This window comes from Desmodus rotundus, chromosome 9, assembly GCF_022682495.2.
Source record: "Desmodus rotundus isolate HL8 chromosome 9, HLdesRot8A.1, whole genome shotgun sequence".
Taxonomy (NCBI): domain Eukaryota; kingdom Metazoa; phylum Chordata; class Mammalia; order Chiroptera; family Phyllostomidae; genus Desmodus; species Desmodus rotundus.
Genome location: NC_071395.1, coordinates 39,904,864 through 39,920,881, shown reverse-complemented (window position 1 = coordinate 39,920,881; position 16,018 = coordinate 39,904,864). Strand labels below are relative to the sequence as shown.

The following is a 16,018-nucleotide window of genomic DNA, read 5'->3' as shown; positions in this document are numbered from 1 at the left end:
AAACAGGCAAGGCCACACGGGGTCATTCCAACCCCAGAATGGAGGCTGAGGGGAAATCCGGGGCATCCTGAGCTCCCCATGTAATAGTCCACCTGCCCCATTCTGGGCCGTGACACTGCTGGAAAACGATGAAGTTGCAGAAGTTTGTGGGGACAGGGCTAGAATGAGAGGGGAGTTTTCTAAAGGGCTGGTACTGAGCACTACTCATCCTCTTTTTTCCAGTGTCTAACCCGAATTCCCTGAAACCAGTTGCTGGACTAATTCTTACTAATGTGAGAATGACTGATAGTGGCCCATGATTTTTCCTTGTCTTCCTTGGGGTACATCCTTTTCCTCTCAATATAGTGGTTGTGGGCCATTTGGCCATCTTGGGAAGAAGTCCTGTTCTCTAGCCTCTAGCTTCTACCATCATAATCCACATGTAGTGAAACATCCCAAAGCAGGGGCTGACCTAGCTTCCCAAGTGCCCGGGATTCTAGTTCTCCATGTTGCAGCCTTAGGCAAATTCCCATTTCCTCTGTGTAAAGAGAGAGTGGCCTTGCCGGATTGAAGATTTTGTGAGAGATAATGTGGGGGCCCAAAAAGTTCAGGCTAGAGGGTCCCCAACCTGGTAGGCTGGATAGCTGGGTCTCTGCCTTTGACTCATAGTGTGACAGTTCCCTTTGCCCATCTGTAAGATGGGCCTGGGCCATGAAAAGGAGCTGCTTTTTCCTTCCTCGACAGCTTCTCTGCCCTGGCCTTGGGGTCCCTTTGTCCTCAGCAGGGTTATCACCTGTCATCAGTGGGGTGGGGGAGGGGAGAGATGGCCCCCAAGAAGGTGGGCTGAGGGTGTGACACTCCAGTCCGGGACCTCCTTCTGTCTGACTGAGTTGTCCCTGCCCCCAGTACCCAGGTGGACACCCAGATAACCCTTTTTTCCTCTTTTCCTTTTGGAAGTAAAGGAGGCTGCAGGGCCCTCCCTCTGCCCTCCATCCCTTTTCACTGCCCTCCCCCGTCTTTCCTACCTGGCCCTTCTGTAACACCTTCCCTTTGCTTTATTAATGCCCGACCCTGGGGCACTAACCCGTCTCCCACTGTCTCTAACAAGATTCCTGAGATCTCCTTGGCTCCCTGTCCGTCCCAAAAAGGAAAGAAGGGAGGGAGGTCCTGGACCTTCCTCCCTCAGCCCAGAAGGAAGGCAGCCAACAGGGCCAGGCCAGGCCATAGACCTTCCTGGGGCGTAGTGATGCCCCTCGTTCCCCAGGAGATTCCTGCCTCGCCTGTGGGAAGCCCTCCTGAGTGACAAGCATTCAAACCCACTCTGCTCTGGGAGCCTTGCCTCCTCTTCCTCAGCAAGGTCTGCAGGCTCCTTAGACTGAGGCTGGCCCGGCTCCACCTGGGTCAGAGTGGACAGGCCTGACTCAGGGCCCGGCCTGGCCTCCTCGGGGCCCCCGGCCCCCCAGGACTGCCTTCTGTCATTCACCTGACTCTCTCTGCTTCCCTTACAGAAAGCACTCCGATCCGAGGTAAGAGGCTTTTTACCCACCCACCCACTCATGCTCTCGCTGCCCACCCAGCCCCCCAGGCTCCATGAGGGGCTGCCTCAGGCCCCCGTCCACGTGTCTCCTCGCCACCCTGCCCAGTGTTTATCCATTCTCTGTGTCTGTGTGGCTACCTGTAGCTTGGGGGCTGAGTCTGGCCATAGTGGCTCCTCAGGCCACCTGGCTGCAGGAATGGGGCTGTCTCCTGCTCAGGAAGGGGCAGCGCCTCCCGTGCCCACCCGCAGTGCTGGAAGCTGGGTTTGCGGGCATTGCTCTGTATGCAGCCCTTGTCGTCTGTCTCCAGCCTCCGTTTTCCCATCAGTAGAATGAGCGTGTGGGAGGGGTCTTCCAGCTCTGAAGCTGTGATCCAGGGTGGAGTCCGGCATGAAGGAGCAGAGAATCAGGCAGTCTCAGAGGCCAGGTCTGACTTCAGCATCTGGGCGCTGTCCCAGAGAATAGACTAGAATAGATCTGGATAGGAGACCCAAGAAAGAGTCAGTGTCCAATCCTGGCATTACCATGAAATGCTGTGTGACTTAGAGCAGCCCCTCTGCCCTCTCTGTGCCTCACTAGCAATACCTGCCTTCCTGCTTCCCCAGAGTCTTGAGGACAGAGGAAAAGTAGGAATGTTTTATGGGGGCAGACCCTCATCCATGTCATTCCCATGGGACAACCACGAACAAAGCTAGGAGGAGGAGTCTATTTGGGAGCTTGGACTGGATTTTCAGACTCTTGGTGCCAGGGACTCTGGCTGAAGCCTTTGATTCTAACACACTTGGAGATACTCACTCATTTCTATTGACAGGTCAGCAAGCACTTGAGTCCAGGCCTGCGACTCAGACATACTTAGAGACATTCACTCATCTTTATTTACTGTGAAAATGAGGGTTTGCCCTAGGTTTTGGTTTCAGGTGTTCTTGGGAAAATCCCGGGCTCATTTCATTTATCCGTGGGCATGTAGGGCCTGATCAAGGCCTATTCTTCCAAATATTTTTGAGAAGTTTCATTCATTCCTCTGTGTTCACGGGGAAGTCTGCTTTGGGCCTGTGATGTCTAACATGCTGAGGGGAAGTCGGCCCTATCTTCATGTCCCTTATGGGCACCAAGGTCTGTGATTTGGCCCAGTGCTTTTAAATATGCTGGAGAAAATTGGCCTCTTCTTTAAACTTTTATTCATACAAGACCAACAAATTCTTAGATCCAGGCTTGTGATTTCAGACACACTTGATGTGTATCGGTCTCAATGTCCTTTACTTTAGCCGGCATCACAGGCAGCCAGTCCTGTTTGAAACTTGGTTCAAACACCCGTGACAAACTGCATCCCTGCCTGGGTTGACTTACGGGTGCTGCGGGCTTTGGGACCCGTGATTCTAGACACACTCGAGGAACCCAGACCTGTGTTCACTTCCACACGGGCCCTGGGTGGAACCATCAGCACTGCCCCCCCAGCTCCCTGACTTGGCGCATCCCCTAGCCTGTTAGATCCCAGGGTCTCCGGAAAGACCGCTGTGGGTATGAACGCTAGCCCTGCCCTTCCCCTCTGCCTGGGCAGTAGCCCCCTGAACTTTTGCAGACACACCGTCATGGCCCACACTCCCCCTCGCTCGTCGTTCCCCTCGGCAGGCGTTTCTGAAGCCCCAGCCCCGTGACCAGCTGCTTTCACAGTGACAGTAGAGGGTTTTTGGGGAATGTGATGTGTTCAGGGCTAGACTCAGGGTGGGGTGAGATGGGCCAGGGAGGTGCCAGCCCAGCTGGGGCTTCTAGGCTAACTTGACTCTTTCACCTGCCTCTCCGGCCCAGCCAGAACGAGAGATGGGCCAGCTGCGCCTCTGGGAGAGCCGTTCCGGCCCGCCTCTGGGCCTCCCCTGACTGGCTGCATTTTCTCCCTTCTCCCCACAGGCGCCCTGCAGATTGAGAGCAGTGAGGAGACCGACCAGGGCAAATACGAGTGTGTGGCCACCAACAGCGCTGGTGTGCGCTACTCCTCCCCCGCCAACCTCTACGTGCGAGGTAGGGAACGCCGTATCCAGGTCGGAGGCAGGGACCCGCCCCACCCGTCCCCCTCCCTCCTCGGGCTCACAGCCTCCGGGCTCCCCTGTCCCCTGCAGACCTGGGCAGGAGGGCTTTCCCACCCAGTCATGCGGGACTTTGGGCCAGGTGGCGTCACTCCCCGGATCTCAGTGTCCTTGCCGACAGAATGGGGGCGGCTTAAGCCCCCACCCCTGTGCCTTGTGATGGACGCGCAAGTGGGGTACAGGTCTTGGGGGTGGCGGCAGGAGGGGACAGGGCAGGGCTGGGGGAGGGCTTCAGTCTCGAGCCTACAGGGCCGGGGGAGTCTGCAGGCCTCTGCCCCACCCGCCCGCCCACCTGAGTCAGCTTCTTCTGTGGTGTGTCGTGCGTGCCTCCCCTTGTCATGTGCTCGCTTCGCTTCTCCAAAATCCGTGGCCTCGTAGCTCGCCTCACCGCCCCCCCTTCCAGCACCCTCCATCTAAGAATTGGGGACAGGTCTGTGAGGGTGCCCCCCACCACTGGCCCTGCACCCTCAGCTTTCCTGGAGCCTGGTGCTCTCTCTCCTGGTCACCCTCAGAAAAGACTCCAGTAGGCCAGAGCGAGGCCTGCAGGCAGCCAGGCGTGTCCCGCCCAGAGGCGTGGGTGCTGTCCCCACCCCTACCCCCGAGGGAAGCCCAGGGAGCATCTACACACACTTCTTTTTGGGTCCCTTGGTGTCCCCTCAAAGGTCCTGGTGGCTTCCCCTGTCCCACATGCAGCTGTTGACCCCCTTACCCTGCTTTGGCTCTCTTCGGTCCCCTCAGAAATTTTAATCTGTCCCGTCCTCCACTATTTTTGTTCTCTGTCTCCCACCTCCCGATGGGTGTTCCTGGTCCGATTTGTGCTGGAAACAGCATCTGCCTGCCCGGAAATAGGCCCATTCAAACGCCAGGGCTTTCCAGTGGGTTCTGTACACTTGACTCCATCATGCTCCTTCTCCAGGCCTCCGTTTCCCCCATTCAGCATAACAAGAACCGGCCATGCTCCACCTGGGAGGCTGGGCAGCCCCTCCCTTCCCCTCGGCCCCACCAAGCACAGCCCCACCGGCCCTGAAGCAGCTCCTTGGTTCTGCACCTTGGGTTTTGCCTCTGGTCTCTGAGGAGGAGGCTGCGTGGAGGGAGGGGACGGGGACGCGGTTGGGCAGGCGGGCAGGGGGCACACAGTTGATCTGCTGCCACGGCCCCTCTGGTGAGTTGTAGCGCGTCCACGACTCCAGCCGACCGGTCTCCCCTAACCTGCTGATTTTTCTGCAGACACCTGGGATGGGAATGAATAAGTCTGGCAGCGCTCAGAGACAGTGTGGATGGCAGGAGTGGGGCGGGGTGGGGGCGGGGCCTCTAGCAAGGGTATGACGAGGGAGGGGTCCTCTGCGTCCTCAGCCTCCTGGAGTGGGGGTGCCCGGCATGTGCCTCTTTCCGTTGGGGGGGTCCAGCCTCCCAGTCTTTGCCCGGGTCTCAGATGCTCCAAAATTGCATTTAAAAAACAGACGTGTGGAAGGCAAATGTAGATCTTGTTTGTCAAGGAAGGAATGGAGGAAAGGGAAAAGGTCATTGCTGTTCTTTTCTATTTTTTAATTTTAATTTTCTTTTTTTGGTTGAAAGAAAAAAACAAACTATTGCAGCTTTTAGCCTTGGGAAGTCCTCTTTTTACTCTCTGTATCTCCCCTATTTTTTCTCTTCTCCCCATGTCATTGTGTTCTGCATCAAACCCCCTTTACATCCCTCAGAGCTTCGAGAAGGTTGGTGTGTTTTTTTCTTTTTTACTTTCTTTACCCACATTTTTACATTCTGAAAGTGACATGCACACACATGAAATACACACAGACATGCACACAGACACACCCAGACACACACGTGGAAAATGATAGAAAAATGAACTAAAAAAGTAAAAACAGTAGAATATAAATAATAAGCGCAAAGCAAACAAAACAAAACAAAAAACTGCCAAGCGAGAGCAAAAACCCAGAAAGACACGAAAACCTCAGCCGCGCCCAGCCCGGCCTAGGGCAGGCCGCACACACGCGATGCTTGCATTGTGGTCGCCTCTATGCATCCGTGGGTAATGTTGTTGCTAAGTTTTTTGCACTCCTCGTCGTCATGGTAACTTGGGCCTGATGCATGCTGGGAGAATGTAAAAATTTCTCTGCATGCCACTCTTGTCAGTTCGGTTTGGTGAATTCTCAACGCCTTCTGTTGGAGTGTTTTTTGTCTTCTGTTCCGTTTTTCTCTTTTGGTTTTCTTCATTTTCCTTTCGTTATTCCTTTTATTTAATTAAGAGGGTTTTTTCTGTTGTTTTGTTTCATTTTAGAGGGGGGAAACCGATCTGTTCGTTATTTTTCCCCCTCCCATTCCCTTCACCCAGCCCCTTTCTCCTCCAGAGCGTTTTGTCTTTGGTTCTGTCTCGTGTTTCTGTGCTATTTGCTTTCGGTTTCTTGGGCTGAGCTGTTCTGTGGTTGTTCTCCAAACGCATTGTGATTTAAAAGCCAGTGTTCCTGTCCCAACTACTATCTGGGAGGGCGGAAGGGGTCCCACAGCTGGGATGCTGGGGCAGAAAGTGACCACCAGACTCAAGGGTGCAGGGGTGGGGGCACAGACAGCTGGTGGGAAGTGGCCATTGCTGGGGTGGGGTGTGGGGGGAGGGCAGTCCCATTTGCTTGACCTCACTGGCCAGCCCCCCTTTTCCCAGCCCTGTCAGGCAGCAGTGCTGGAAGGGGACTTAAGCACGTTCCCGTTCTTCTGCCTCAGCATGAGACCACCTCCCACCCTCCCAAACAACCCCGCTGTGAATGGGCAGTCGGCACTTTGAGTTCTTGTTGATGATACAGTGGCAAGTCCAAATGTGGGAAGTGGCCACCTTAAACTGGACCGTCCTCCCCAAATCATGCATGCTCGGCACATAGGCAGCGCTCAGAATGGCAGCTGGCGTGATGACTTTGTGGGTCCTGGCTGGGCACAGGTACGGAACGCCCATCAGAAAACGTAGCATGACAGACTTGGGAAGAAATGCTGAGAAGGCTCTCCTGCCCTTTAGTGCTATGCCTTCACCTCCCAGGTGATGGTGGCTGATTCCCCCACCCCTCACGGGCTCTGGGTCTAGTTACAGGTGTCTTTTGTCCAGCAGTACTGCATGGTCACTTTCTGAGTACCTGAGCATCAGAACTGTGGACTTCTGGAGAAAACCCAGGGGAACTTTGGACACAGCCTCTCCCCGTCCTCCTCCCTCTGCCTCCCGGATTCTCTTCCTCTCTCTCTCTTTCAGCTTTCCTTCTCTCTGTCTCTCTCACTCTTGCAAACCTTCAGAGACGCACGCTCCCATCATTTGCTCCCTCCCTTTGCCCTCGAGAGTTCCACTCCACCCCCCAAACAAGCCTCCAGTAAAGTCCGTCTAGATTTCTAATCTCCAGCCCCCAGCTGCTACCCAACATAGATAATGGAGGGCAGAGGTCAGCCTCTTTGGGGGTCACCTCCAATTCCCCTCTTGTCCCTCATGTGCCCTCACTGAACTCCCAATTTATTAAGTCAAGGGCCAAGTTGGCAAGAGGAGTTTAGATGCAAAAAGAGGGGATAAATTTCCCTTGTCTCCTTTTTAATCCAGTGTGAGAGCTGTCGGGCTGGTCTCAGTCCAGGGAAGTCCCAAAGAGGGAAGAGAGGGGTCTCCCAGCCCCTCCACCAAAGCTGGGTCCCAGAGGATTGGAACTGAGAGGTAGCTGAGGGTCTCTGAAGACTACTTGGATTTGGGGGGCAGTATAGCCTAGTGATGAGAGCAAAGACTATGCTCTAGCAGACCGGGGTTCAAATCCTGCCTCTGCTTCTCCTTGGCCGTGTGGCATTGGACAGCTCACCATTTCCTCATATAAACAATAAGGATCATTAACATGCCTAGCTTACCGGGTAGTGGGGAGGACTCCATCAAGCTAATTAATGCTCCTCTAGCGCCCTGTGTAGGGCATGGCACAAAAAAAATCTTTAGTGGGGCTGTTGTAGAACAGGGAAGTAAAGAGTTCAAGCAAATGATCGGGTCAAGTCACTTCCCTTCTTTGGGGACCTCAGTTTCCCTGTTGTATGTTTAACAGATCCACTGTTTGAATAGTATGGCCTATAGGAAACTGCTTCGAAAAGGGCAGAAGCTAATTCATTTGCTCTGATCTTACTTTCACTAGTGCTTTTCTGAGGCCAGGCCATGGTCTCATTTTCCCCTGGCTCTAAACCCGCTCCCGTCAGGTCGGTGGCCTCCCCGGGCCGTGTCTCTCATCTCACTCCCGGCCACTCCCCCGGGCAGTTCTGTGGCCACAGTATCAGAGGGGAGCCACTCCCCCGGGCAGTTCTGTGGCCACAGTATCAGAGGGGAGCAGAAAAGGCCCAGCTTGGGTGCTGGGTTCCCTTGCAGATAAGTGCCAGCCCGCCAGAAGAGATGGGCATGATCTGCCCTGAAAGCTCCAAGCATTTACACTGTTGCCAGAGCAGCCAGTCTGGGGAGTTAATTGCAAGGAATTTCCACCCCAAATCTAACTCTTCTTCAACTCATGATCTCCAGTTTTACTGATCTGGGTTGTTCAGGGGGCAGAATATTCAGACTAATCCTTCTGCTCCTGAACTTTATCTCTGAGATCCAAAAGGGCAAAGTCAAAACCAAGCCGATTTTTCACGCACCTGGCAGCTATACTCCCAGAACTCCCCTGGGGAAGATGCAGCTCAGGCTTTTGACAAGGTGGGAAGATCACCAGATTACATGCTCCCTGGCTGTTAATGTTCTTTTTTGTCTCTTTAAAATCATAAGCCTTTCAGGTGCAAGTTAGTGGCTAAAGATGGTGTCTTTATCACTTGGTCCAGCAACATAGCATTGTAGAACCTTGATGCACAGGACCTAGTTGAATGGTGAACCACACACCTGTGTTGTGGGAACCAGCAGGGAGAACTCAGAGCAAACTGGAGACACGGGGAAGAACGTCCCACCATTTACCCTTAAGATGTGATCAGGGGTTTGGAGGAGGCCATGCAGGGCTGGGAGAATTTAACGCCCAGTCTCAAACGCTGAACTAAGAAGCTGGGGCTCAGCAGCGCACGTCACCAGCAGGCGAGGCCCCAGTCTCCGGGTGCTCTTCCTAACCCTTTGTCTGGAGCCTGTCCCCCCGGTCTTTTCAGAGCAGTTCGTAGCCTGGAATCTTCGGAGACAAATTGTCTTTAAAATTAAATTTCTGGCACTAAAGCCATGTAATTAGTGGATTTGACTTCTAAGTGCTCCCCTTACCTCCTGGCCCCCCAAAACAGGAGTAGATGAAGGTATCGGGGCCTGGCACCCCTCTCACCTCCAAATGTCCAGAAAGACTTCCATGGGGATGTGCTGGTGAGCCCCCCGGTTCTGCTCATTATACCCAGTCATGCCACCCCGAAGGCCCCTGACTTGCCTCTGGGGCTCGGTGATGACAGATCAGGACCCAGCCTTTCTCCTCATCCCAACCCTCATCCCAAGGGGGGAGGGGGCTCCAGGGCGGGGAGGCAGGCTCCCCTCCGTTGGGCATGGCGGGTGGCGGGGAGGGAGGCGTCCCGCAGGAACACTGAGCTCCAGACACCTCTCGCCTGCTGCCTGCCTCTCACTCTTTGCCTTGCTGTCTCCGCTGTTTTTGGTGGGGGGTGGGGGACGTTAGATTACACCTTGTCATTTGAGAAGCCCCGCGCCTCCGGCTGCAGCGGGGGGGCAAGGGGAGTCCGTTGATTGGCAAGATGTCATCCCGTTTTCTGGTAGAACAAAAAATTTTTAAAACGTGGGGCGAGAGAGGGTATTTAAACCTGTGAATAAAGCAAAACATCCAGCTCAAAATGCCAACTTGCCAAGGCCGCTGGTCTGCCTGTGGGCCAGAGGTCCAGCCAGGTCCCTCCAGGCCTTGCATGCCATCTCGATGGCGGAGGGAGCTGGTGGTGGGAGGAGGGAGGCCAGGTGGTTGGGGGGAAGAAGATACACGAGGCAGGCCAGTGGGGGTGGTGCCCACCCTCCCTGGGCTACAGGCTGGGGTTCCATGGAGGGGCTGAGAAACTGGATTTGAAATTAGGCCTCGGACCCCCTCCCTTCCCGACAGGTGTAATCTAAGCTTAAACCCGTGGAGGCTGCAGAACTTCTTGGCATCTCTCCCCTGCCCTCCCCACCCTGTCCTCATTTTGGAGTCCAGAGGAGCATCCAGTAGCTTCTCTCACCCCAAAATGCCCACCAGAGCCCCACGCCCCCACCCTCGGAGCCGCGGCTTGCTGAATCATTGAGATGTCTGACACTGTCCACTTCCCTACCTAGTGCTTCAACCAAATCACCTCACTTTTCAGTTTCCCCTCACCCTTCCCCACCCTTCCCCCCTGAACCCCACTTTTGGTTTTTGAGTTTATGCCTCTTCCTGTTTGGGGGAGGGGTCGTCTCCCGGTTGCTTTGACGGCTTTTGAGTTGTTTTTCCATGTGAATCGGGGTTTGAAGCGACCCACCCCCATCCCAAACCCGTCACCCCCCCCACCGCCCACCTTCCTGACCCCCTCACCCACGCGGGTCCCCCTGCTGGGACCCCCGGCTACTCGGTGACGAGAAGAGCTGGAAACGAGAGCCAGCCGGAGCGTGCTGAGGACCAAGGCTGGTGTGGTCCCCTTATAACCTGCCTGGACCCTCCATTCAGGTCGGTAATTGGGGGCGGGGGTCCCGTGGGGCCGCTCTGTCCCATGGGCTCGGCGCCCACCTTACTTTCTAACCCGCACCTCAAACTTGCAGCCGGGGGTGGAAAGATGACGTGGGTGGGTGTCAGCACCAAACTGGGCAGAACACAGCGTCAGCCTCCCATCCTTGCCGGCTAGGTGGATGCCTGGAAGCCTTACAAGACCCCCGAGGGGGCTCTGAGTCACCCAGTGCCAATGGGCACCATCCTCTCCAAACTCGTGGCAAACCAGCCCCCTTTCCACAGCACAGCCCCAGAAGTGCATAGGGTGGGGGAGAAAGCAAGTGGGCAAAGTGTCGTAGGTGTCAGCTTGTACAGCTGTTGGCAGACCCGTCTAGCCGATGGCTGCCGGCTGCGTTGGGGACCATAGGCACTAAAATTACGGTTGTTGATAAATGCCCTCCCACATGTAACTGACTTACAGTTAACAGCCTTGCACAGCAAGTCTCTTCCATATTCAAGAAGCCCCGTCTCCCTTTCTGATGGAAGGTGCCTTCCAAATTATGACACTTCCTAGGGGAAGATATGTTAGGGTCAGATGCAAACAGGGTCTCTTGGGCGCGACGCTGAACCTCACAGAGGGATAAACTGGGCTCACATGTAATCTTTCGATTCTAAAGCCAGCTCTCAGTCCCTTTGATGTTTCAGCAACCCCTTCAGTGTAAGCCTTTTACCGGAGGATTCTGGGCGCTTATTATCATGGCTGCTGGTTAGCGTTTGACTGGTGGCCACTGGGCCTTACTCAGCTGGCAGCTGTGCACAGGAGAGGGTGCTTCTGCGCTCTCAGGTGTCCTCGGTGGGTAAGGACACACAAGTGTGAAGCAGCCAAATGCCAAAAAGGGCCACCTGGCTGAGCGTCTGGCTGCTCACCGTGGTGAGGGGAGAGAAGGCTGGCGCGCTCTGAGGCCAGGGCCAGGCACGCTGGGCTTTGCCCTCTGGCCCCACCACGCCCTCCCGTGGACCTGCCTTTGTGTCTTCTGGCAGCCCCACCACCTCTCTGAGCCTCTGCTCCCTCACCTGCCAAGCTGATGTAAGAACATTTGCCTCTCAAGGTTGGGAGGGGTAAAGCCACGTGGGAATTCAGTAGAAATTCTTATTGTTCCATTTTTTTTAAAAATTTAATTCTAATTCTTCCCCAGACTCTCCTAAGGTAGAGGATGTAGTTGACCTTCCTTCCCAGCACCCTGGAAGTCCAGAAGGAAACTTCGCCAGTCCCATGCCAGGCCAGGCAACTTCTCTGTCCTATGCCCTGTCTCAGGCAGCTAAATGGCCTCAGCATGTCACCACTTGCCTCCATTTTACAGATGAGGAAACTGAGGCTCTAGAAGGATGAGGGCTCTTCCCAAGGCCACGGGGTTCATTCAGTCCCATCAGCGCCCCACTGCCACCCAGAGAGGTGTTCTGAGGCCTTGAGGAGTTGGCTGACTGCCGTTAACATCGGGCCTGTGTCTGTCTGGCCCTAAGTGACAGGCAGGTTGTCACTGAGAAGTGGGCTTAGAGGGGCTTCCAGAGAGGGCCTCCAGTGGGGCCAGGCTGGTTTGCCCCGAAGGCTCGTGTGCTGTGAGGGTGTCACCTCAGTAGCAGCCGAGGCTCTTGGGGTGCTGGGAAGGGGGGTCAGACCCTGTGTTCTGCCAGGGGTGGGGGGTACCCCCCGGGGAAGCCACAGCCCTTCTCCTTTCAGACCCCGATTTTCAGCCCCACACCCATTCCATTTTTTTTTGTTGTTGTTCCTGCTTTTGGAAGGGTTTTTTTTTGTTTGGTTGGTGTTTTGGATTTTTCTTTTTTTCCGCTTTGTTTCTTCATTTGTTTCTCCTGGTTTTGTTTTGGACGTTGATGCCGTTTTCTGTCCTTGATTAATTAGCTCCCCACGCTCATCCCCCATCGTGTTCCGTTTCCATGACAACGCAGCGTTGGGCATCCCACTCATGTGCCTCGCTGTGGATGCCGGTGGTGGCGGCTGGCCTGGACCATGTTCACTGGCTGGCCAGATCCCATTCTCTTCTCCAGACTCCACCCCCTCCCCCAGCCCTGCCGGAGAGCCGCCCCCATCTCAGAGCCCCACCCATCATCCCATGACCGTCTGCATGGCTCCTCTCCCTCCTCCCTGCTCCCCCACCCCACCCCTCAGGGGACACCTTCCACTTCCTCCATCCTGTCTCCAACGTGACTCTGGACTTTCCGTGGGGCTCCCTTTTCTGAAGGGTGCCAACTTCTTGGCCCTCCTCCCCACCCCGACAGGGCTTCCCCCTTCTCTTTGCCTCCATTCAGGGATTCAGAGAGCAGGGACTGGGGTTTCCAGCTGGGAGCCCAGGCTGCCTCCCTTTATCCTCGGTAGCCCCCCTCCTCTGTAGGGCAGGCCACACCCCTACACACACCCTCTTAGGAGTGCAACTGTACCCCCAATACCATGTGAAAATTAGAGGCAGGTTAGAATGCTGAAAGGCACACTGTGTCCCTGGTTTGCCTTTTGAGACTCCACTCTGTCCTGTCTACAGTTAGAGACAAGACTCCTTGACCCACCCAAAGCTGGGGACCTGCCCACGTGGCTTCCCGAAGCCCTAAGATCTTAGCCAGGGACAAGTTCTTTCTGGCCAGAAGGCTTTGCTAGGCTGTCCCCAGTCCTTCCCATTGCGGTTAAACCTCCCTTAGCAGGGCCACAGTGCCGTTTGGAAGTTCAGGTGCCCATAAGCATCAGCCCCTTTCACCCCTAACCCAAGAAACCTGTCCCACTTCCGAAAATGGAGCCCCCGAAACGCGTCCTGCTGCCTTCATGGTCTGCGAGCTGGGGACGGAAGGCTGCATCCGCTTCCCTGCTAAGAAATGCACAGAACATGTCCCTGTTTTCCCAGCGTTCAAGTTCATTCGCCCCATTTATTATTACTACTACTACTACTATTAACTACTACTACTACTATTATTGTTGTATTCTGCCAGGGCTAGGATGTGACAATGTGGCATGTCACATTGGGTCACATCCGCTAGAGTTAATATGCAGCATTGAAGTGGGCCCCCTCCCTCCTCTCCTCTCTCTGTCTCTCCCTCTCTCTGTCCCTCTCCCTGTGTTCTCTCTCTCTCTCTCTCTCTCTCGCCTCGCCTATCTCTCCTCTCTGGTACCCCCATGAGTATGCACTAAGGCCCCTGAGATCCAGGCCTCTTTGATGCATTAGCGCTCTGTTCCTCTTCCTGCTTCTCTCTCTCTCTCTCTCTCTCTCTCTCTCTCTCTCTCTCTCTCTCTCTCTCTCTCTCTCTCTCTCTCTCCACCAGTCTCTCTTGCATGCTGTTTGTGACTCTGAGAGCTGCATTTATCAATGGAAACTTGTGAGATCCGACAGAAGCTTTTAGAAGGGTTTCTATACCCCAAAACCACAAAAATTTCATTAGAGTTTCTCATCTTTTCCTGGAGGGCCCCCGGGGAAGTGGGCGGGGTCCCTGAGTCACCAGAGGGGGCAAGGGTGGAGGGCTGAGATTCCCAGCCCCCTCCGCCTCCTGGTTCCAGCTCTTCCCCTGAGCTCTATGCTCTGTTCTGTCCTTCCCAGAGCCCCCCACACGCAGCCAGGATCTTCCAGAGCTCCCCACTCGGGAGAGCAGCTGGAGGGTCTGCTCCCTGAAGCCACGTCTGTCATCAAAGATGAGAAACAGCTGATAAATTTTTGTGTTCGTAACTGTGCTGTGACCAGCCCCTCTGGTCTCTGAAACCCTGTTGCTATGAAATAATGCTTCATGTCTCTGATTATATATCGATAAATCTCTATTGTTTGTGAAGTACCTTCCTTTGAAGTTTTGGTTTCTTTGTGTTGGAATTTGTTTTTTTAATTTGGTTTCTTTGTTTTCTTTTCATTTGGAATAAAAAAAAATTCAACTGGGGGAAGGAAACAGCCTTGTTTATATTTAAATTGTTTTCCACTCCCCCCCCCCTTTTTTTCTTTCTTTCCGTCTTTCCTTTTTTCTTTCTTCCCACTGTCTTCTTTCTTCCTCTGCATTCTTTCTCTCCCCCAACTCCCACCCCCGACCCTGTGCATCTCCCTCCTGCCCCCAGTCCGCCGCGTGGCTCCTCGATTCTCCATCTTGCCTATGAGCCACGAGATCATGCCGGGCGGCAACGTGAACATCACCTGTGTAGCCGTGGGCTCGCCCATGCCGTACGTCAAGTGGATGCAGGGTGCTGAGGACCTGACACCTGAAGACGACATGCCCGTGGGTCGGAATGTGCTGGAACTCACGGACGTCAAGGACTCTGCCAACTACACGTGTGTAGCCATGTCCAGCCTGGGCGTCATCGAAGCTGTGGCCCAGATCACGGTGAAATGTAAGCAGGGGGCACAGGGGAGGCAGGTGGTCCCCTGACCCCAGGTGCAGGTGTGGAAGTACAGGTAGAAAACCTCTGAGTTTTGGCTATGGACATTTGTGTCTTTGAAGGAGAACTATTCTGTGGATCTGTATTTATTGGTTATAAATTATTCTGGGCTCCATAGAATGAGACCTGGCCTTGCTCTGTGGATCTCACAGTCCAAAGTGTGAGACGCCTGTGTAGCCCGGGAGCTATGACACAGGCAGATTAGGGCCTTGAAGGGGGCCATGCAGCACCGATCACATTCCCAGAGGAAAGGCCCCACCTCCCAGGAAAGTTAGGTCAGGGAGAGACTAAAAGTTGAAAGGGAATTCAAGCCGAAGAAGATGGGGCACAGTTCTGAGAAAAAAGAACAGCCTCTGCTAAGACTCAGAGAGATTGGGAGGGTAGGTGTGAGGACTGCAGAGTCTCCCTATGTCTCAAGTTCGTCGTAAGATTCAGAGAGAGGTGCCGACAAGTGTTTTTTTCCAGCTTTAAAACGGGACAGCAAACTACAGCCCTCAGGCTGAATCTGGCCCTCAACTTGTTTTTATAAATAAAGTTTTATTGGCACGCATCCATTTGTTCACGGCTCGTTTATGGAAGCTTTCTGGCTACAAGGCAGATGTAGGTAGTCTCAACAGAGGCCTGTAAAGCTGTAAGTATTTAGTGTCTGGGCTTTTGCAGGAAAAAGTAAGGAGCCCCACCCTAGGGCTATGGAAGCGTCAGTGTCAGCTGGTTTGATGGTCGTTTTGCTGAGGGATTGAACTCATGATGAACACTTCCAGGGGGCATGAGATTCTGGGACAAGCAGGAGAGAAAGATCACAATTACCCAGGTGCACAGGTCCTGGCACACAGCTGTAAACAAAATTTGGGCCTTGCTGCTGGGGAGAAGGTGAAAATGAGGTAACCTTAGGCAGCGATGAGAACTGGGCTGGGGGACCTGTAGCCTCAGTGGTGAGTGAGGCCCTAAGGAATGGTCTTGGATGGAGCTGATCCTGTGACCATCAGAGCGTCTGAGGTATCGGGACAGCAAGTGTGACGTGGGAACACAGAAGGGCCCTCTGGCTGAGCAGAGTGAGCCACAGAGAGAGCTGTGGACCCTGGGCCAATGTTGCCTTCAAACGTAAATATTTTTCTTAAATAGTAAATATTTGTTTTTAAAGTATTTTCAGCTTTCCAGGCCATCTGGTCTCTGCTGCAGCCACTCATGTCTGCTGACAGTATAGTAGCCGTCAGCAATAAATAAGTAAGCGCTGATGTATCCCAATAAAACTTTATTCACAAAAACAGGTGCCAGACTGTGGACCATAGTTTGTCGACCCCTGCTGTAGGTGATGGGATAGGAGTTACTGGTCACTGCCAGGGAAATCAAGGCTCAGAGAGGGCAGTTGTGTAGCTGAAAGTCACACAGCCTTCAGGGGGTGCAGGCCAT

The 16,018-nt window shown here is 54.2% G+C and overlaps 1 protein-coding gene across 16 annotated transcripts in view; it reads left to right on the top strand.

The window, feature by feature from the left end:
- The window catches only part of PTPRS (protein tyrosine phosphatase receptor type S), a 95,987-nt gene that overhangs the window by 49,496 nt on the left and 30,473 nt on the right, over nucleotides 1–16,018 (top strand). For all 16 annotated transcript variants that reach the window (XM_053910964.1, XM_053910962.1, XM_053910958.1 and 13 more), the window contains 2 exons: nucleotides 3,420–3,530; nucleotides 14,291–14,560. In XM_053910964.1, coding sequence (XP_053766939.1) covers nucleotides 3,420–3,530; nucleotides 14,291–14,560 — 381 coding nt within the window. The remainder of the gene's footprint in view (nucleotides 1–3,419; nucleotides 3,531–14,290; nucleotides 14,561–16,018) is intronic.